The following is a 22532-nucleotide window of genomic DNA, read 5'->3' on the forward strand; positions in this document are numbered from 1 at the left end:
CAAGGTGAGCAAGACAGTCTTTGCCATTAAGGAGTTGGGAGCAGGAGGTCAATTAAGAAGGGCTGCTGCTAAGTCACTTCAGTGTGTCCGACTCTGTGCGACCCCAGAGACGGCAACCCACCAGGTTCCCCCGTCCCTGGGATTCTCCAGGCAAGAACACTGGAGTGGGTTGCCATTTCCTTCTCCAATGCAGGAAAGTGAAAAGTGAAAGTGAAGTCGCTGAGTCCTGTCCAACTCTTGGCGACCCCATGCACTGCAGCCAACCAGGCTCCCCCGTCCCTGGGATTCTCCAGGCAAGAACACTGGAGTGGGTTGCCATTTCCTTCTCCAATGCATGCATGCATGCTAAATCGCTTCGGTCGTGTGTGACTCTGTGCGACCCTGTGGACAGCAGCCCACCAGGCTCCTCTATCCACAGGATTCTCTAGGCAAGAGTACTGGAGTGGGTTGCCATTTCCTTCTCCAATTAAGAAGGGCACAAGTTATTAAAACATCATGCAGAGTACATAAAGGAAATACAGGGAGAAGAGAACTGATATTAAGGATATTTTAATATGCCAGGGGCAGTCATGTATGTTAACTCACACATGTTAACAAGCCTTCCAAAACTTCCAGGTAAGCTAGAGGAGGATAGGTAACCTGTTCAAGGTCATTTAAGTGAAAAAGTCTATACTGGCTTTGTCCTCAACCCAGGTTGCAAAGCCTAGATCCTTTCAGGGCACCATAGCCAGGGGGAAGCTCGTGGGAGGGGATTAAGACTGGAGGGAACAAAGAGATCAGAAAAGCTATTCAGGGCGGCGAGTGAGGTGGGCCTTGAAGATGAACAGGCGATTGGGCAGCCTCATGTGAGGAAAAAGGGAGGCACTTTCGGCTCAGGAAGGAGTGAAGGCTACTGGCCGCCCTGCCAGTCCTCCGGGTTGACCAGTCAATCTAGGCTGAAAAACTGTCGTCTGGTGGGTCCCTTCCCCAACCCAATCCCCTCTTCGCCCCCGTCTTTTCCTTTGGGACTTTTCAGCGTTCACCAATTTCAGCGTTAGGCACATGTATTTTCTCCTTTGCTGTGAAACTTGAAAAATCTCAAATGTTCTAAAAACGACCACTGAGTCCCTTGGACGACGGTGGGGGTCCGACCGGCGCCCCTGACACAGCGCCCTCTCTCCCACCCCCTCAGCCAGGCCGCCACCCGCGGAGCGGCATGCGTCCCCGGGAAAGCGTGCTCCCCCGAGAGCAGGGTTTCCGCCAGTGGGCGCCGCGGACGCGAGGCCGGGCGGCCGGGCTGGGGTCGCCGCGGTGGCGGCGGGTCCGGAGCGGCCGTGGCGGGGCGGGGCGGGGCCGCGGCGGAGCGGGGCGGGGCCGCCGGCGCACCTGCCCGGCGCGGCCGGACTCGCGGCGGCTGCGCAGACGACGTGCTCCCCCCTCCCGTCTCGCCGTGTGTTTACGTGGAGACGAAGATGGCGGCGGTGGTGACGACGCGGCCCGTGCGGCCGAGGACGGTCAACCAGTGAGCGCGCAGACTGGTTCCGCTCCGGGAGGGGCGAGCGCCCGGACCGGCCCTGCGCCCTGCGCCGCGGAGCTCGCGGTCCCACCCCCGTTGGAAGCGACCTTGCCTTTCCTTCCCCGACCCCCTGCCTGTGTTCCCCCAGCCTTCCCCGCAGAAGCTATGGAGGACGAAGAGAGACAGAAGAAGCTGGAGGCTGGCAAAGCCAAGGTGAGAGCCGGAGGCCGCCCGGCCTGCGCTGGGAGGCGGTGGCCGGGGAGGGCTGGGAGGGGTCCTGCGAGGCGGAGGCCTCAGCTCAGCAGCCCCGGCGCGCTGCCTGGGACGGAGGTGCTGCGGCGTCTGCCGTCGTCTTGCCCTCGTCCCCTTTTTCTAATTGAAAAAGCCTGGTGAGACACTACCTAGCGGTTATTTCCCTGATGACTGGGTGGTGTGGCTCCTTTCTCGTGAATGCCCAAATAAAACCTCTCTCTCTCTCTCTTTTTTTTTTTTTTTTTTACTGTATACGCTGATATAGCTTGCTTCTGAATCTCCAACCTTTGACTTGTTTTGAGGGAGTTTTCTGGGTTGTGCAGACATTGTGCTTTTCAGGGTGGGGATTTGGGGTTCTTCTTTATTCGGTTGGGGATTTGTACGCTCATCATCGGCTTGGCTTTCTTAGGTGGCACGCTGGCACTCTTGAGTGTGTGATTGGCCTATGACAGCTGTCTCAGTCGTGGCTTGAGTGTGCCACAAGTGCCAGCTGTGAACTTCGCTGTAGGGGCATTTTTAGAAGCATGGCTTTGTATGTTCGTGTTTGGAGGTCTTTGTCACGGCATGCGCCTTGTATTGTGTGGAATGTTACCGCAGTCTGCGAATGGAACTTCTGTGGACGAAAGGGTCCATATTCTTAGCATCACCTATAGAATTCTTGCTTTCTTGTCGAGTCCCTATCTTATATGTGTGTATGAAAAGGACTATAAAGCAAACAATGGAAAAGGTTTTATTATTCAGTGGGTTTCATGAAAATTTTGACTTAGACGAAATATAAATTACATAGAATATTTCTTTTTAAAATTACGTGCTTGAGCATATTTCTTGACTGGCCAAAAGGACCCTTTCCTCCCTATGATGAAATTACAGTTTATAGACTGTATGTTGTTTTATTGGAGATGATTGTTCACAGTCATACTTGCATCTCAGTTAAATTACAAATAGTTTAACTGTTTCTTTTCGTCTCCGTCTCCTCCCTCCAAATAAGCAAAATGAGACTGGGTCTGATTTGGGTAATCACTGAAGAACCACACTGCAGAGATACAATCGTAGATGCTTAACATAAGTTTCTTAAACTAATGTAAGCATATAAACTAGCTCTGTATTATCTAAGGTCAAACCTTAAGTGTTTGTATCAGGTGGATTGTTATTTTAGGATCTACACACAGGGAAGGGAAATGAAGGCATCTTTAAGATCTCAAAGTTGCTTACATTTCTGCAGTCTTGAGGATCTGAGCACATCTATAAATCCAAGAAAGTGGAGGAAAAGTGTGCACCTCCTTCCAAAAGCATTGAAGTTCTAGTTAGACGTTTTGTTTGTTTGCTTGTTACCTCAGTATTTTTACTATCTGCCTCGAGAAGTATCTCTCCTAAGTATATATGAAGCAGTCCAAAAAACATAGTTTACTTTGGACAACACCTCTCATAATAGAGGATTTATTTAAATTGCTTTGGTTTGGCAAAAAAGAATTCTAGTTTCTTTGTGTGATTTCTGCCTATGGGATAAAAATCTTCCTCTTTTAACATTCACTTTCATTGTGGAAGATTATCTTCTAGAATTGAGCTGAATTTTTCTAGTCAGAAAAAAATTCAAGACAGGTAAGGCAAGATATGTTTGCTGGAGCATTGGCACCAAAATATAAAAACACTGGGACAGTGTTAGGAGACAATGTTCAAAGACAATGTTAGGAGAATCACTTTCTAAACTATATTATTTAAGTCTGATAGAATATTTTTCAGCCATTAAGGTTATGAAGACTGATAGGAACATGGACAATAAGAACATGGACATCGAAAATAGTGTGTACATTATTTCTTTTGTATAAATGTATGCTTTTATGTTAGGACTTAAAAACTTTGGGTTGTGAGTGTAAGGTTGTTAAGCAAACCTGTGTCAAACTCCTGTTTTACACCAAGAGCTGGAAATACAGAGATGGTGACAGTCTGTTTAATGAAGTTGCTCAAAGTTTAGCGGGACAGATACTGGGTAATAAGTATAGTGAGAGAGGTGGTATTATAGGATTTGTGGCAAATTGTTTCATTTGTTAAAATGTGTTAAATGTTGCCTCATTTTTAAGACTGTTTTACAAAGAAGGTTCTTGATATTGATACTTAATGCAGTCTAGCCTGATATCTATCAAATGGTAAGTATGCAGTAAATATTTGCCTAGTGAATGAATGAGCAGAATGACTATGAGCTGTTAACATGTGCTGCTTGACTAGCATGTTGTAATTTAATAACAGTAATTCAGAATTCTTGTCATTGGAAGTCTCATTGCTGGCATTAAAGATCACTTAAAATAACCATTTCTAAAACTTTATTAGATACTTGGTTCTCTAAATGTCTTGTTTGTTCATTGAATTTAAATACTGTATTTGCTAATCTGTAAAACCACAACTTGTAAATTTGCTTCTTGGTATTTGGTAAACTATTCATTGAAAAACTACTTCCTTTCTGTATCTATAAATGATAATTTTTTAAATGACCTGTTGTGAATACAGTATAGTATACTTTATAAAATGTGTTATACCAACCAAAATTTGCAATGATAGGAGAATAAATTCGGTATGTGTGCTGTGCTTAGTCGCTCAGTCGTGTCCGACTTTTTGCGACCTCACGGACTGTGGCCCACCAGGCTCCTCTCTGTCCATGGGGATTCTCCAGGCAATAATACTGGAGTGGGCTGCCATGCCCTCCTCCAGGGGATCTTCCCAACCCAGGGATCAAACCCACGTCTCCCACATTGCAGGTGGATTCTGTACCATCTGAGCCACCAGGGAAGCCCAAATTTCCATATATGTAGCCATCAAAATAATTCTGCAGAAACGTTCTGATTTGGGAAAATGCCCACAAATAACACCAGATTGATAAAAATGTTACCAAAAAAAGTATATATACAATCTTTATATATGAAGACACCTGAAAAAAAAATGCACCAAGATATAAATGATGGTTATCTCTGGGTGGTGGGTTATAGGCAGTTTTAATTTCCTTTACACTCTTAGTATTTTCCAGATTCTCTGCAGTATATTTCTTTTATGACCAGTAAAAATGTTTAAATGCCATTTTTGAAAACAATAAAAGCTTATCAAATATAGTATGTTGAAGAGAATGTTATATTGTTTGATCATTATACAGAACAAGAAGATGAGCCCTAGGGTAAACTACAGTTCTTATTCCAGTGCTGTTTCCATTATGTATTTGGGATTCTCTATTATTAGACGTTTATATATCTCCCTTCTGGCTTTGTAGATCTCATGCTTTTTCTCTGTCGATTCTCATTGCCATGAGCATGCCTATCTCGGTGGCTCCGTCTCACCTGCGTCCTCCGCTAATGTGCTGATTTAGATTTGCTGTGACTAGCTTGAGGGGCTGGCTTGTAATAACCAAGCACTGGTGGAGCCTTGTGAACGCGCCGTATGACAGTGTCGTTCTTCTGCCACTTGTTGGTTTTTTCATTTGCTGTTGGGTCCTCAGTTACTTCCTCAGTACTGAGGTAGTAAGAAGCATGACCTGTGGAGACCTGAGACATTACTGCATTAAGTAAATATTTTCAGAACCAGGCTAACCTCATTGCAAGGAGCTAATAAGGACAGCGCTACACAGGCCGTCCTTGTGTTGATCCAGACTTCTAACTCCACTTTAAGTGACTTCAGTTTTTTCCAAGTAAAATTATCTACAATTTTATGGAAAAGAAAGTGTTGTAATATTAGCAAACAGAATTAGAGGACAGTTGTATATTTAGTATAAAATTACTTCTGCATATTCACAGAATGTATACTTTTTAACATTCTACTGGCAGAATTCTATAAAACCAAAGTTTTTATTAGCTATTCAGCATTTTATATAATTGGCATTGTTGAATAATTATAAAAATTTTTGCCTGTTGCATTCAGTAAGTAATAATTATATGATTGTTTAATGAGCATTTTCCATTTGAGAAATATTGCCAGCTCGATACAAAAAGGACAGTGCTCTCTGCAAGCTGTATATTAGGTTATTGATAATAGGACTCTTCAATCGTTAGTCATGGTGTATAATCGTTCTTTGCATATTTCAGACACTCCCCTCCACCACTAAGAACATTGCTCTCCATCCCTGTTTCTTATATACTTTCTACTTTTTTATTCTTATCTGTGACATCACTTGCTTAGCTTTCAAAGTAGATGCTGCAGTTTGATACCTTCAACATTTGTAAGAGTGGTGCATTGTCTGCGATTTAAAAACCAACTCATGACCTTTAGTGTTTGTTGGAAGAAAAAAAGCAAAAAGTGATTTTTAGTTTATGAGCTTTAAAGAGAGAATATGGAGGAAAGAATGGGCAGAACAGGTTTCTCGAAGTTTATATTGAAGAGAGGTTTTGAAGGCTAATCCAGGGACATGGCAGGAGCAGGGATAGAGCAGTGATTGGGTAAAAGAGCCTCAAGATCCGATGAAGAGACACTTGGTAAGGAGGTCTGTGGTGTCCTGTTAGTAAAACTGAAAGTTGAATAAGCTCATGAAAAACAGAAAGTGAAAAAGATTTATCCCAGTGACTGAGATATGACAAGATTAGAGCAAAAATTATTTTTAAACCAAACACCTTATTTTTATGTATAAGAAGTTTGTAGTAAGAATTAAACTATGACTGTAAAATATTTATCTGTTGTAGGCTACTGATTATTGAACTGTAAGTGAATTTCCTCTAATATGAAAGCTAGAAAAGGTTCTCATGGTAAATTGTTAAACGTTAAATGATGAGGAATGTTTTTCATATCTCAATTCAGTTCTACTGAAATTGAAATTGGATATCTTATTTTGTTAGTTAGCATCTCTTTAAAAACTTTAATTTGGAAAGCTTCAGAATTTTTCAAAGTTTATTTATAAACTTATAAAAGGGCTGTTTTGCATTTGGAGCTTCTGTATTTATATGCTGTTTGTTGTACAAGAAAAGACATTTATTTGCTTATTTGTTCAACCAACATTTTTGAACGCCTACGGCTGCAGCTATGGACTTTTACTTGGCAAGCAATTATTTAAATTATGATGAATTCTGTGCCTTATTGTCTGCGGGAAAAATCCTGTCACAGTCCATGACTCTCAACAGGTGTTCTGAAGAAAAAGTGTGTTAATGATTGAAAGCTTTTGAGTTCTTGTGGTGCTAGATATAAGAAGCTATGATTTTCTTTTTTTTTTAACTTGAGGTGGAAGTCATGTAAAAATTAACCATCTTAAAACAATACAGAGGCATTTAGTATGTACATAGTATTGTGCAACTACAACTTATGTCTAGTTCCAAAACATTTTTATCATCCCAGAATAAAGCCCTGTATCCATTAAGAAGATATTCTTCATTCCCTTCTTCCCCCAGCCTCTAGCAGCTACCAGTCTGCTTTCTATTTGAATAAGTTTACCTATTCTAGGTATTTCATATAAATGTAACCATACGATTTGACCCCTGGTACCTTTTTTTCACTTGGTGTAATGTTTTCAGTGTGCATCAGTATTGTATATATCAGTTTTTCATCTCCTTTTATGGCTAAATAATAATCTGTTGTATGTACATACCACATTTTGTTTATTTATTCATTGATGCGCATTTAAGTTGCTTCTACCTTTTGGCTACTGTGAAGAGTGCTTCTGTGAACATTCATATATGGTATTTGAGTACCAGTTTTCATTTCCCTTGGGTATATACCTTAGTTCAGTTCAGTCACTCAGTCGTGTCCGACTCTTAGCGACCCCATGAATTGCAGCACGCCAGGCCTTCCTGTCCATCACCAACTCCTGGAGTTCACCCAAACTCATATCCGTTGAGTCGATGATGCCATCCAGCCATCTCATCCTCTGTCGTCCCCTTCTCCTCCTGCCCCCAATCCCTCCCAGCATCAGGGACTTTTCCAGTGAGTCAGCTCTTCACATGAGGTGGCCAAAGTATTGGAGTTCCAGCTTCAGCATCAGTCCTTCCAATGAACACCCAGGACTGATCTCCTTTAGGATGGACTGGTTGGATCTCCTTGCAGTCCAAGGGTCTCTCAAGAGTCTTCTCCAACACCACAGTTCAAAAGCATCAATTCTTCGGCGCTCAGCTTTCTTCGCAGTCCAACTCTCACATCCATACATGACCACTGGAAAAACCATAGCCTTGACTAGACGGACCTTTGTTGGCAAAGTAATGTCTCTGCTTTTGAATATGCTGTCTAGGTTGGTCATAACTTTCCTTCCAAGGAGTAAGTGTCTTTTAATTTCATGGCTGCAATCACCATCTGCAGTGATTTCGGAGCCCCCAAAATAAAGTCTGACACTGTTTCCCCATCTATTTCCCATGAAGTGATGGGACCAGATGCCATGATCTTAGTTTTCTAAATGTTGAGCTTTAAGAGTAGAATTTCTGAATCATATGGTAATTCTGTGTTTTTGAGAAACCACCAAACTTTTTCCAAAGTGGCTATACCCATTCCCAACAGCAGTGTATGAGAGTTCTAATTTCTCCATATCTTCACCAACACTTATTGTTTTCTAGTTTTTAAAAATTATGGCTATTCTAGTGGGTGGGAGGCAGTATCTCATTTTGCTTTTGCTTTTTAATTTCCTAGTGACTAAGAATGTTGAACATCTTTTCATGTGCTTATTGCCCATTTGTCTGTCTTCTTTGAAGTGTCTGTGCATGTCCTTTGCCCATTTTTTAATAGGGCTGTTACCAGCTTCGTTTGCATAATACTACTATTACTTATGTTACATACAAGTTGTTATATACTGAGGGGGGGAAAGAGTGACAAACTTGCACTTGGGCGGGGGGAAAGAGTGACAAACTTGCACTCGGGCAGGTGATCTTCAGTAGGATTATCTCCCATCTTTTTTTTTTTTTTTTTAGGCCTTCTGCTCTCTGCCAAAATTTAAACTGGTCCTTCCTTTCAGTTCTTGGTTTGACTAGAGCATGATGCTCAAGTTTGAATTCTGTGTAGGTCAATGAGTCATTTCGTTCTATGGCCAGCTGTTTAACAAGTCCATGCAGTCGGTCCAGGGGGCACTTGTTGGGTTTTTGGCTTGATCATTACCAATCCTTTTTCACTGTGGGAGAAAATAACCCAATCTTTAGTAGCAAAAAGACCTGCCATTTGCATATGTGAACACAATAGATCTGTACAGATATTTTACTAGCATAAGACATTTTTGTTATCACAGTGACTCCCCTTTTACTTCTAGAGTTTTTGTGGCCATGGTCACCAGAATATCACTTAGGATACTTAAAGCTCATGGTTGATTTGCCCATGGGTTTAGTGCTTTTCAAAAACTTAGAATTGCTCCAGAAGTGATTTTGCCTAGGTTGTTTATTTAAATCTCTAGATTCTCTTGTACTATGAAAAATGCCTTTATTCCCTTTGTTCATGAACAGTGTGCTGTTTGTTTTCTGTTGCCACCAGGGTTATGATGCTTATTGTGGTTTGCTGTTCACTGAGATTCTTATGTGGTATAAAAGTTTCTCTGTAAGTCTAACTTTTTTTTCCTTTTAAGAAATCATATCTTAAAGCCCCTCCAGTCAGTTCTTTTCTTTTAAGACATCATTCATCAAAACCCCCAAATTATTATTTTTACCAATAAGAACTATATTAAACTTTAATATTCAAAATCCTCATCTATAAAGATTTGAATTTATAAATTGTGTTAATTGAATTAGGTTCTCCAGTTACAGAGCTTTGAACAACTAACTGGGTATAAGGTCAAGAATCTCTTTCCTTCTTTATATTGAGCACACTGAATTTGCAAACAAAATTCCTTGTTTACTAAGGATCACTCATTGTGGACTCTGATTAGACAGTATTTATTCCTCAGGGGTCTCACTTTTTCAAGTTGATACTGCATTACTGTTTCCCCAGGGAAAACAGGGGCAGGGACCAATTATAACTAAAAATATTTGCTGGGAATTTATAGGTTGGGGCTGGAAGTTACAGAAACCTTTCAAAGATAACTTAAAACATTGAGTATATTTTAATGTAAAACTATCTATGTTTGCCAAACTGATACTTAGTTTTTAATTTATATAAATTCCTCTCCTAATGAAAATATTAATAGATGTCTGGGCATTTTTATCCAGTGCACGTCCCTTTAACAAGAGAGCTCTCATTTAATGGAAATAAAAACAAAAAGAAATAAATAGGGTCTACTTAAACTCAAAAGGTTTTGCTGCTGCTGCTAAGTCACTTCAGTCGTGTCCGACTCTGTGGGACCCCAGAGATGGCAGCCCACCAGGCTCCCCCATCCCTGGGATTCTCCAGGCAAGAACACTGGAGTGGGTTGCCATTTCCTTCTCCAATGCGTGAAAGTGAAGTCGCTCAGTCGTGTCCGACTCTTAGCGACCCCATGGACTGCAGCCCACCAGGTTCCTCCGTCCATGGGATTTTCCAGGCAAGAGTACTAGAGTGGGGTGCCATTGCCTTCTCCAAGGGTTTTGCACAGCAAAGGAAATAAACAAAAAAACAACCCACAGATTGGGAGAAAATATTTGCAAATGATGTGACTGACAAGGGATTATTAGTCTCCAGAATTTACAAACAGCTCATGATGCTTGAGTGAGTGAGTGAAAGTCGCTCAGTTGTGTCTGACTCTTTGCGACCCTATGGACTATACAGTCCATGGAGTTCTCCAGGCCAGAATACTTGAGTGGGTAGCCATTCCCTTCTCCAGGGAATCTTCCCAACCCAGGGATCGAACTCAAGTCTCCCACATTGCAGGCAGATTCTTTACCAGCTGAGCCACCAGGAAAGCCCTCATGATCCTTAATAGCCCCAAAATAAACAACCCAATCAACAAATGGGTGGAAGACCTAAATAGACATTTCTCCAAAGAAGACATACAGATGGCCAAGAGATACATCAAAAGATGTTCAGGATCACTAATTATTAGAGAAATGTAAATCAAACTACAATGAGATATAAATCCACAAACAATAAATGCTGGAGAGGGTGTGAAGAGAAAGGGGCCCTCCTACAGTGTTGGTGGGTATGTAAATTGGTACAGCCACTATGGAGAACAGGATGGAGGTTCCTTAAAAAACTAAAAATAGAGCTACCGTATGACCCTTCATGGCAAATAGGTGGGGAAACAATGGAAACAGTGACAGACTTTATTTTAGTGACTGAAGCCATGAAATTAGAAGACACTTGCTCCTTGGAAGAAAAGTTATGACCAACCTAGACACCACATTAAAAAGCAGAGACATCACTTTGCCAACAAAGATCCATCTAGTCAAAGCTATGGTTTTCCCAGTAGTCATGTATGGATGTGAGAGTTGGACTGTAAAGAAAGCTGAGCGCTGAAGAATGGATGCCTTTGAACTGTGGTGTTGGAGAAGACTCTTGAGAGTCCCTTGGACTGCAAGGAGATCCAACCAATCCATCCTAAAGGAGATCAGTCCTGGGTGTTCCTTGGAAGGACTGATGTTGAAGCTGAAACTCCAATACTTTGGCCACCTGTTGCGAAGAGCTGACTTTTGAGAAAACCCTGATGCTGGGAAGGATTGAAGGTGGGAGGAGAAGGGACGACAGAGGATGAGATGTTGGATGGCATCACCAACTCAATGGACATGAGTTTGAGTAAACTCCAGGAGTTTGTAATGGACAGGGAGGCCTGATGTGCTGCAGTCTGTAGGGCTGTAAATAGTTGGACATGAGTGAGTGACTGAACTGAATTGAACTGAAGTATCTGCAGAGAACACTGAGATGCAAACTATTTACAAAGCTAGGAGGTGATGATATCTGTGAAACTAAGGGAAGCATTACAAGTAAGAAGTGGCCGCTTGTCAAAAATGAGAAATCAAGTGTGATGAAGACTTGAAAAGTAACCTTTACCTCTAGCAGTAGTTGGTCAGAAAGCGATATGAGTAATTCAGGTTATTGTGAGAAGGGGAGTGAATGTGAATCAGGAAACCATGGTGAATGTTACCTACTTTTTCAAAGTTTTTTTTTTCTTTTTTTTTTTGTAAAAAGCATCGTAATACTAGTGGTTATGAGCTTGGACTAGACCAGACAGTCTGGAATCAAATCTTGGCTCTGCATTTTTTTATCTTTGTGACTTTATGCAAGTTACTTAACCTCTCAGTACTGCTGTTTACCATCTGGAAAATAAGAACAGTGATATCAGCTGCGTTGGGGTTGTTGTGAGGATTCAACTTACACATATAAAGCTCTTAGAACATTGTCAAATTATAAGAAGTTTACAGGAAGTATTAGCCATCATCAACATCATCATTCTCATGCTGGAGCATAGCATGATGCTCCATACAGTTAATAGATGCTCTGTACAGTTAATAGATTAAACTGTATAGCAGAGAATTAGATTGGAGAAGTAGTCTGGGATCACATAATGAGGAGCCACATAAGTCAGCTGACAGAGTATGGATTTTACCCTAAAAATAGCCAAAAACTGTGAAAGAATGTGTATGTCACATGTTTAAGCTCTGAAGAGGTTATTCTTTTCCAGAAAATATTATATGCCGTGTTCAGGTGGGTATGCTGCCACCAGGTGGCAAGTGTCAATTATTGCTGTACAGGTGAAGCAGTAAAACCGCGCATGCGTGTGTGTGTACAGGTGAAGCAGTAAACTGTGTGTTTTAATATGAAATATTAATTGATCCAAATGGCCAAATGTAAGCACCCTAATTCTAGCAGGGCACTTTGTTCCCAAAAACTGATCAGTTATGTGAAGGAGAGAAAAAGACGGTAATTGAAAAGATAGAATTCAAAGAAAGCTTACACAGGTATAGTTGGGCCTCATGTGAAACTGAAAAGCCATTTGGAGTCAGTGCATTCTGTCATACCTTATTTCACTCTCATAATATCTGACACCCTTCTCTTTGCAAATCAGCTTCCTCTCCTTGTACCTCAGTTTGTACAAGACAAAAAATTACAGGATGAATTCCCAGGTCTGTTCTATTCATTGGAATTGTTTTCCACAATCGACACTTAAAAGAAGAGGAAAAGAAACATTATTTAAATAGAGTAACCAGATCATGGAACAACAGACTGGTTCCAAATAGGAAAAGGAGTACGTCAAGGCTGTATATTGTCACCCTGCTTATTTAACTTATATGCAGAGTACATCATGAGAAACTCTGGGCTGAAAGAAGCACAAGTTGGAATCAAGATTGTCGGGAGAAATATCAATAACCTCAGATATGCGGATGACACCACCCTTGTGGCAGAAAGTGAAGAAGAACTAAAGGGCCTCTTGATGAAGGTGAAAGAGGAGAATTAAAAAGTTGCCTTAGTGCTCGCTTCGGCAGCACATATACTAAAATTGGAACGATACAGAGAAGATTAGCATGGCCCCTGCGCAAGGATGACACGCAAATTCGTGAAGCGTTCCATATTTTTCATTTTGATATTTGGCAAAACTAATACAATTATGTAAAGTTTAAAAATAAAATAAAATTGGAAGAATAAAAAAAAAAAAAAAAAAAAAAAAAAAAAAGTTGCCTTAAAGCTCAACATTTGGAAAACTAAGATCATGGCATCCAGTCCCATTACTTCATGGCAAATAGATGGGGAAACAGTGGCTGACTTTATTTTTCTGGGCTCCAAAATCATCGCAGATGGTGATTGCAGCCATGAAATTAAAAGACGCCTACTCCTTGGAAAGAAAGTTATGACCAACCTAGATAGCATATTCAAAAGCAGAGACATTACTTTGTCAACAAAGGTCCGTCTAGTCAAGGCTATGGTTTTTCCAGTAGTCATGTATGGATGTGAGAGTTGGACTATAAAGAAAGCTGAGCACAAAAGAATTGATGCTTTTGAACTGTGGTGTTGGAGAAGGACTGATGCTAAAGCTGAAAGTCCAATACTTTGGCCACCTGATGCGAAGAGCTGATTCATTTGAAAAGACCCTGATGCTGGGAAAGATTGAGGGCAGGAGAAGGGGACGACAGAAGATGAGATGGTTGGATGGCATCACCGACTCAATCGACATGGGTTTGGGTGGACTCCGGGAGTTGGTGATGGACAGGGAGGCCTGGCGTGCTGCGGTTCATGGGGTTCCAAAGAGCTGGACATGACTGAGTGACTGAACTGAACTGAACCAGATCAATTCATAGAGTAAGCATCTAGCTTAGCGGTTCGCAGACTTTCCTGCACAGTAGAAGCATCTGGAAAGCTTAAAACAATTTCAAAGCCTAAGTCACACTCCATCCCCAAATCAGAAAATCTGGGATGTGAGCCAGGAGTCGCTATTTTATAAAGATCCTCAATATGCAATAAATTTTGGGTCCCACTTCACGTAGCTGCTTTGCGTGATTCTGCAAAACTAAGTTGATTATGCATCGTGAACTCTTATATGCCAGCTACTTTACTTGGTGTGCAACTAAAGATGTGTGGATGATTTCATGTCAGAAGGAAAATCTGGCTTTGTTGATAGAGAACAAAAATATTTCAGTCTGCAACATGACTAGTAAGTTGATACATAAATGTACTTTGTGAGTGATTTTAGGGATATTTATTTGATTATTGCATCATGCACTGATTTTAAACTCCTTCAGTAAGATTCATCTCCTCCCTGTTACTTTCTAGACATCTTTTCTAACTCTTTGTTCTCTAATTCTAAGAGAAAAATCTCATCAACTGCCTCTTTTCTCATCAAATCAAGAGTAGGAGGATCAGCTGGGGTGTCCTGGGTGGTAGGATCTCTGAGCACTGGCCAGTTTCCTCAGCAGGAAATTCTGCATTCTTCAAAAGTACTTAAATATGTTTCACCTACAAAAGAATACATATAAAATATGTGGATAAGAAGATGAGTTTTTAAAAACTACCTCTGTGCCTTTCACCCAGTTTAAGGAATATGCACATTTAAATACTTCTGAAACCTTTCCCATCCTAATCTTACCCCCTCCCACCTCAGGTAATCATGGTTCTGAATTTTCTTTATTAGTGCCTTGTTTTTCTATACTACATATGTTTACTTCAACAGTGTATTAGTTTTTCTGTTTTTGAACTTAATGATATCATAAGCAGTCAGAGATTTTCTTTTTGTTCAGTATTGCACATACTATTCCATTATTAAGAATTTACCTCATTTAGCATTCTCATACCAGTGAGCATTTCGGTTGTTTGCAGTGTTTCTCACTGTTACAGACACTGGTGCTGTGTTAACTTGAGCTCGTTTTCTGAGACTTAGCGTGTGCCAGGGGCCTGGAGGTGTGCAGAGGTCATAACTCCATGGTCCTCAGGCCACGGAGAGTAGTGCCTGTTGAGGCAAAACCAAAAGCCAGCTGGTGTTGGTGTGTGTGTTGTGCACCCGGTCTCATCACAGATGAGCTCTGACTTGTCCCTTGGAGCTGTTGGTGCGTACCGGATGCCTCACAAGGTGGGCCATGGAAGTGACCAGCTGTGGCAATTCTTTTATTTTTTTAAGTTGATATTTCCTACAAAAAATGTGCACATAAGAGAGATTAATAGTCCATTGTTGTTTTTCAGTCGCTGAGTCGTGTCTGACTTTTTGCGACCCCATGGACGGCAGCACACCAGGCTCCCCTTCCTTGGTTATCTCCCTGAAAGTGAAAGTTGCTCAGTATCTGACCCCATGAACTATACAACCCATGGTATTCTCCAGGCCAGAATACTGGAGTTGGTAGCCTTTCCCTTCTCCAGGGGATCTTCCCAACACAGGGATAGAACCCAGGTCTCCCGCGTTGCAGGCAGATTCTTTACCAACTGAGCTATCAGGGAAGCCTCACTTTGCTCAGATTCATGCCCATTTAGTTGGTGACCATCTAACCATCTCATCCTCTGTCTCCCCCTTCTAGTTTTGCCCTCAATCTTTCTCAGCATTAGGATCTTTTCCAGTGAGTCAGCTTTTCGCATCAGGTGGCCAAAGTATTGGAGCTTTGGCTTCAGCAACAGTCCTTCCAGTGAATATTCAGGACTAATTTCCTTTAAGATTAATTGGTTTGCTCTCCTTGCAGTCCAAGGGACTCTCAAGAGTCTTCTCCAACACCACAGTTCAAAAGCATCCATTCTTCAGCGCTCAGCTGAATGTAGAGTTTCAAGCCAGCTTTTTTACCCTCCTCAAAAGGCCCTTTAGTTTGTCTTTACTTTCCTGCCATGAGAGTGGTATCATTTGCATATCTGAGGTTGGTGATGTTTTTCCTGCCAATCTTGATTCCAGCTGTGCTTCATCCATTCTGGCATTTCCCATTATGTAATCTGCATAGTTAATAAGTTAAATAAGCAGAGTGACAGTATACAGCCTTGACATACTCCTTTCCTAATTTGAAACCAGTCCATTGTTCCATGTCCGGTTCTAACTGTTGCTTCTTGACCTGCATACAGGTTTTTCAGGAGACAGGTCAGGTGGTCTGGTACTCTCATATCTTTAAGAATTTTCCACAGTTTGTTGTGATCCACACAGTCAAAGGCTTTAATGTAGTCCATGAAGTAGAAGTAGTAAATGTGTTTCTGGAACCCCCCTTGCTTTCTCCATGACCCAGCAAATGTTGGCAGTTTGATCTCTGGTTCCTCTGCCTCTTCAAAACCCAGCTTGTACATCTGGAAGTTCTTGTTTCACAAACTGCTGAAGCCTACCTTGAAGGATCGTGAACATAACCATGCTAGCTGTGATCCATGAAGGGGAATAGTCCATTACTTATGGTTTATAAATGAATAAACCTCAGATTATAACCTGGAATGTATTTATGCTGCTGAGCATGATAGCATCCATTACAGATATATCTTGTCTTAGAGATTCTCCTTTACATGAACTGCTATTTATGTCGGAGAAGGCAACGGTGCCCCACTCCAGTACTCTTGCCTGGAAAATCCCATGGACGGAGGAGCCTGGTGGGCTACAGTCCATGGGGTCTCTAGAAGTCGGACACGACTGAGAGACTTCACTTTCACTTTTCACTTTCATGCATTGGAGAAGGAAATGGCAACCCACTCCAGTGTTCTTGCCTGGAGAATCCCAGGGATGGGGGAGCCTTGTGGGCTGCCGTCTCTGGGGTCGCACAGAGTCGGACACGACTGAAGTGACTTAGCATGCGTGCTATTTATGTATTTGTTTTTAATGAGATTAAACTTAGGTTGGGGCATAGTATTGTTCTTCTCACCATTCAATGTTAGCAGTAAATGAGGTGACAGTGAAATAAAACAGAAGTAGGTGGCTCAGTTGGTAAAGAATCTGCCTGCAGTATAGGAGACCCGGGTTTGATCCCTGGGTCGGGAAGATGCCCAGGAGAAGGAAATGGCAACCCACTCCGTACTCTTGCCTGGAGAACCGCATGGACAGAGGAGCCTGGAGGGCTACGGTCCCTGGGGTCGAACAGGGTCGGACACGACTGAGAGACTGAACCTCCACCGCCACCAGGTGGCATCTGAACAGCGATGTGTAACAGCCTGTCACTGCTAGGAGTCAGCTTGCAGGATGTTGTGAGGGTGTCTGCAGAGGCTGATGAAAGAGGTCATCAGGACACTGTAGTTCTGGGACTTCTGCCTTATTTCTGTCCTTTGGGATGAAATTTTTGGTAGATGTGTAATTGTATAATATCCATTTAAAAATAATGATATCAACATATGGGCCCAAAGTTTTAATAATGAATAGTCTTTACAGATCTTTGAGGGAGGAGGGGAGGCAGTGATAATCTTTAAAAAAGGAAACAATTACCCATACTCTAATTTGTTGCTGCTGCTGTTCAGTCACTCAGCCATGTCCGACTCTTTGCAACCCCATGGACTGCAGCACGCCAGGGTTCCCTGTCCATCACTAACTCCCAGAGCTTGCTCAAACTCATGTCCATCAAGTCGGTGATGCCATCCAGCCTTCTCATCCTCTGTTGCCCCCTTCTCCCACCTTCGATCTTTCCCAGCATCAGGGTCTTTTCCAATGAGTCATTTCTTCGCATCAGGTGGCCAAAGTATTGGAGCTTCAGCATCAGTCCTTCCAGTGAATATTCAGGGTTGATTGATTTCCTTTAGGGTTGACTGGTTTGATCTTCTTGCAGCCCAAGGGATTCTCAGGGGTCTTATCCAACACCCCAGTTCCAAACCGTCAGTTCTTCAGTGCTCAGCCTTCTTTATGGGCTAACTCTCACATCCTTACATGGCTACTGGAAAAACCATAGCTTTGACTGTATGGCCTTTGTGGGCAAAGTGATGTCTCTGCTTTTTAATACGCTGCCTAGGTTTGTCATAACTTTTCTTCCAAGGAGCAAACGTCTTTTAATTTCATGGCTGCAGTCACTGTTATGCAGTGATTTTGGAGCCCAAGAAAATAAAAGTCTGTCATTGTTTCCCCATACTTTCATAACCTGTAAGTAATTACTGTTGACAGTTTGTTGATTCTGTTTCTGTGTATATTTTTAAACTTAACTTGTGTCATACTCTATATGTAATTTTGGCTTCTTTTCTCCCCTGACTTATGTTGAGAGCATTCTCTCACATTAAATTTTTTTGGAAAACATTGTCTTTGTCAGCTGCATAATATTACTTGTATGATTGTACAGTAATGTAATCATGGACCTGATATATCAGTTTAGTTTTTTTTTTAAGGAAGAAATCTAAAATTATTGCTATTGGTGCCTCTGTTTTGTAAAAAAAAAAAATTTTTTTTTTTTTGACTCAACAGGTGTTTATTGAGAACCTATGTATAAGCACTGTTCGAGACTTAGAGTAGCCTTTGATTTTGATGAAAATTCCTGCCCTCCGGGGGCTATCTTCTGGTTATTTGTTCTGTAGTAATAATGTGACATCATGTACTTCATATATATGAAGCCTAAACAGTTTTTTCATAATTTTATACACTTAGAAGTTTGATCTAAACTCTATAATGTAATCATTCCACTTTTTATTCTATATCTTTTTTTTTCATTTGGGATCATTTAGTAATAAATACTGTTTATTGAATTGCTTTTTCAAGCAATGGTTTAAAAATCTTATTATAATGTAGAATTGTAGTTTTTCTCTTGTATAATTAAGTGATAGTACAGGGAATAAGAAGAAAAAGAAACAATTGAAAAATGTTTTTCTAAAATAGGCACTAAAAACTGAAAGAAATTTTATTGATTGCCATATAGTTGATCTACAATATTAGTTTCAAGTGAACATCAGAGAGTCAATATCTTTATAGTCCACTCAAAGTTGTTATAAAGTAGTGTGTATATCCCTTGTGCTGTGCAGCTCATCCTTGTGTCTTACTCACAGTGGTTGTACGTTTTTTATCCCCTACCCCTGTATCTTGTTCCTCTCCCCTCTGGTAACCACTCATTTGTTCTCTGTATCTGAGGCTGTTTCTGCTTTGTTATAGTCACTGTTTGTTTTAGTTTTTAGATTCCACATAAAAGTGAGAGCCTAGGGTACTCATCTGTTTCTGACCTATTTCAGTAAGCGTAACACCCTCTAGTCCATGCATGTTGTTGCAGACGGCAGAAGTTCATATTTTATGGCTCAGTCATAGTCCAGTGTGTGTGTGTGTGTGTGTGTACACCATTTTCTTTAGCCCGTCTTCTGCTGGTGGACACATAGGTGGCTTCCATATATTGGCTGTTGTAAATAATGCTACTGAGAACATTGGGGTGCATGTGTGTTTTTGACATACATGCATTAGTGTGCATTAGTGTTTTTGTTTTCTTTGGATATATCACTTAGGAGTAGAATTGCTGTATCATATGGTAAAACTGAAAGAAATTTTAAGAGATCCTTCTATACTTCCTCTTTTTTGTAAATTGAAAAAGCTGAGTTCTCTTGAGGGTACGTGGCTTGTCCAGTATCACATAGCTAGCTTATCAGAGTCTTTATAGACACAACAGTCCAGTACTCTATTATATGTAGTCTGTATTCTTTTTGAAACATTACTTGCATTCAGAAAAGTATCTGCCACACACTGTCTGTGTGGCAGACAGTGAAATATGGTAAAATGTGCAAAATTAAGATAACTTTTTAGGCTGCAGAATCTTTTTTCTTAGACACTAAAGTTTTCCTAAACTTTAAGAACAGTTCTGCATTGAATGAGGTTATAGGGTATAAATAAGCCTGTCGGCCCCATGAGCTGAAGGTCTGTGGTCTTCTTCACGTCTGATTTCCTCAGGTGCGTTGGGCACTGTTATTTTCCAGCACTGTGTATCTTTGTGCTATTGTTGGGAAACATTCTTCAGAGCATCTTAGACTGTTGCCTTTGTCCTCTTTGCTTTCAGTTGCCCCACTTCAGCTCTACATACAAATTGTCTTTCGATCAACTGTGTTCATCTTCTTTTTGTTTTCATAGTTAAGCCCGTGGAGTTTTGTTGTAATAGCTTGTACAGCATGCTTATGCAACATTCATTAAGGAATATCACAAAGATTTAAAGACCGTACGGACAAGTACAAATAGTCACTGTAATTAGAAATAATGATTTTAAAAGTTTGCTACAGTAAAAATATAGAAAGTAACTACTTACAGCTGTTTTTGAAAACTGGAGAAAGTTGGTAACATTTTTAAAACACTTTATAATCTTTTTGGGGTGTGTGTGTGTGTGTGTTTGTATTTTCCCCTAGTGTTGTCAAAAAAGTATATGTTGTTTTGGTGATTTCATTTGTTCATGCCTTTAACCTCCTGTTCTAATTTTAATGTTGCTGTTTTTAATTGTTGCTGTTCAGTTGCTAAATCGTGTCTGACTCTGCAACCCTAGGGACACTAGGCTCCTCTATCCTCCTCTTTCTCCTGCAGCTTGCTCAAATTTTTGTTGATTGAGTTGGTGATGCTGTCTAACCATGTCATCCTCTGTCTCCCCTTCTCCTTGCACCTTCAGTCTTTCCCAGCATCAGGATCTCTTCCAGTGAGTCAGCTCTTTGTGTCACGTGGCCCAAATATTGGAGCGTCAGCTTTAGCAGCAATTTTTCCAGTGAATATTCAGGGTTGATTTCTTTTAGGATGGATTGGTTTGATCTCCTTGCAGTCCAAGGGACTCCCAACTCTTTTCCAGCACCATAATTCGAAAGCATCAATTCTTTGGTGCTCAGCCTTCTTTAGGGTCCAACTCTCATATCCATATATGACTACTGAAAAAGCCATAGCTTTGATTACGTGGACCCTTGTCAGCAAAGTGATCTCTCTGCTTTTTAATATGTTGTATATGTTTGTCATAGCTTTCTTTCCAAGGAGCAGGCGTCTTAATTTCATGGCTGTAGTCAGCGTCCACAGTGATCTTGGAGCCCAAGAAAATAAAATCTGTCACTGCTTCCTCTTTCTCCCCCTTCTATTTGCCATGAAGTGGTGGGATCAGATGCCATGATATTAGTTTTTTGAATGTAGAGTTTCAAGCCAGCTTTTTCACCCTCCTCTTTCACCTTCATCAAGAGGCTCTTTAGTTCCTCTTAACTTCCTGCCATATGAGTGGTATCATCTGCATGTCTGAGGTTGTTGCTGTTTCTCCTGGTAGACTTGATTCCATCTTGTGATTCATCCAGCCTGGCATTTTGCGTGATGTGTTCTGCATATAAGTTAAATAAGCAGGGTGACAGTATACAACTTTACGTTCGTAGAATCATAGAAACAAAGAGAATTCCAGAAAAACATCTACTTCTGCTTCATTGACTACTCTAAAGCATTTGACTGTGTGGTTTACAACTGTGGAGAATTCTTAAAGAGTTGGGAATACCAGACCACCTTAACCTGTCTCCTGAAAAATCTGTATGCTAGTCAAGAAGCAGCAATTGTTCATAGAACTAGACATGGAACAACTGACTGGTTCAAAATTGAGAAAGGAGTACAAAGCTGTATGTCACTTGCTTATTTTAAGTGTTTTTACATTTAATGACAAATGAAGGAAAAGAGTGAATGCATGTAATGCAAATTGGTTTTAATGGAAAGAATACTGAATTTGGAATCATATGTTTATGTTCTATTTTGCTCCTTACTCTTGGAGAAGTAAGTCATTTGTCCTCAAATCTCAGCTTTCACATTCTTTTCTCAGTAAGATATTTCATGACTCCTCCCTGCATTCCCATACAAATGAAGTCTTTTCTGTTTTAGATTTTCTTTAGTACTTAAGCTTTTTCTTCAAAACGCTTTCTGTCTCTTGAAATGATACATTTCTATATTTGTCTACATTTGCTTATTAGTTCTTCCTCCTTGGATTACAATTCAGGGGAGTCGGGCTTGTATCATTTCATCACTACCTCCTCTGCCTTTGGCACAGGGCAGACATGTGATAGGCAGTCCATAAATATTTTTAAGTAAATGAACAACTCACTACTGTCTATCATATACCAAGTTATTTCCTTCACAGCTATAAAACTCTGCAACCTCACAGCTTACAGAGAGCCTTCTTTGAGAAAATCAGGACAAGACATGTTCCCATACTACCTTACAGATATATAGGACTGTTGAGTGTACAAAATTGTATGCTAACTTTTCTCTTGTTTCTCACAACTCTGTGAGATATTAGGCTGCTGCTGCTGCTAAGTTGCTTCAGTTGTGTCTGACTCTGTGCGACCCCATGGATGGCAGCCCACCAGGCTCCTCTGTCCCTGGGATTCTCCAGGCGAGAACACTGGCCTAGACTAAAAGACCCTACAGTTAGGACTGTGTGTTTTGACTTATATCTGGCTTAGTGCCTCGCACATACATATCTGACAAAGACTCAAAAAATAAAACCAGTTCCAGTTAGTACTTTTTTTGAAGTGACATGTATAGAAACTTGGCATTTTTGTAACAGCGTTTTAAAATCTCTTGTTTTATTGAGAATATTCATTTATAAATAAAAATTGAGTTTATGGAATAAATTCTTAGTCATTTTTATTTAGTCGTTTATTCGTGTTCTGGTTACGGTAAGACATTTGCCTG

At 40.9% G+C, this 22532-nt stretch overlaps 1 protein-coding gene and 1 non-coding gene across 10 annotated transcripts in view; both read left to right on the forward strand.

The window, feature by feature from the left end:
• The first annotated feature begins 815 nt into the window (after positions 1-815).
• Positions 816-22532, forward strand: part of AKAP9 (A-kinase anchoring protein 9) — a 165948-nt gene continuing 144231 nt past the window's right edge. For 4 of the 9 annotated variants that reach the window (XM_061413397.1, XM_061413403.1, XM_061413399.1 and 1 more), the window contains exon 1: positions 817-1708. In XM_061413397.1, coding sequence (XP_061269381.1) covers positions 1196-1708 — 513 coding nt within the window. In that variant the 5' untranslated portion in view covers positions 817-1195. Of the gene's footprint in view, positions 1709-22532 lie in introns of all 9 variants that reach the window. The other 5 variants (XM_061413398.1, XM_061413400.1, XM_061413402.1 and 2 more) reach the window with 4 other exon arrangements.
• LOC133246988 (U6 spliceosomal RNA) lies at positions 12993-13099 on the forward strand. Its single transcript, XR_009736229.1, has one exon. It is a non-coding gene; the product is annotated as a U6 spliceosomal RNA (small nuclear RNA).

The sequence above is a fragment of the Bos javanicus genome, chromosome 4, assembly GCF_032452875.1.
Source record: "Bos javanicus breed banteng chromosome 4, ARS-OSU_banteng_1.0, whole genome shotgun sequence".
NCBI lineage: Eukaryota > Metazoa > Chordata > Mammalia > Artiodactyla > Bovidae > Bos > Bos javanicus.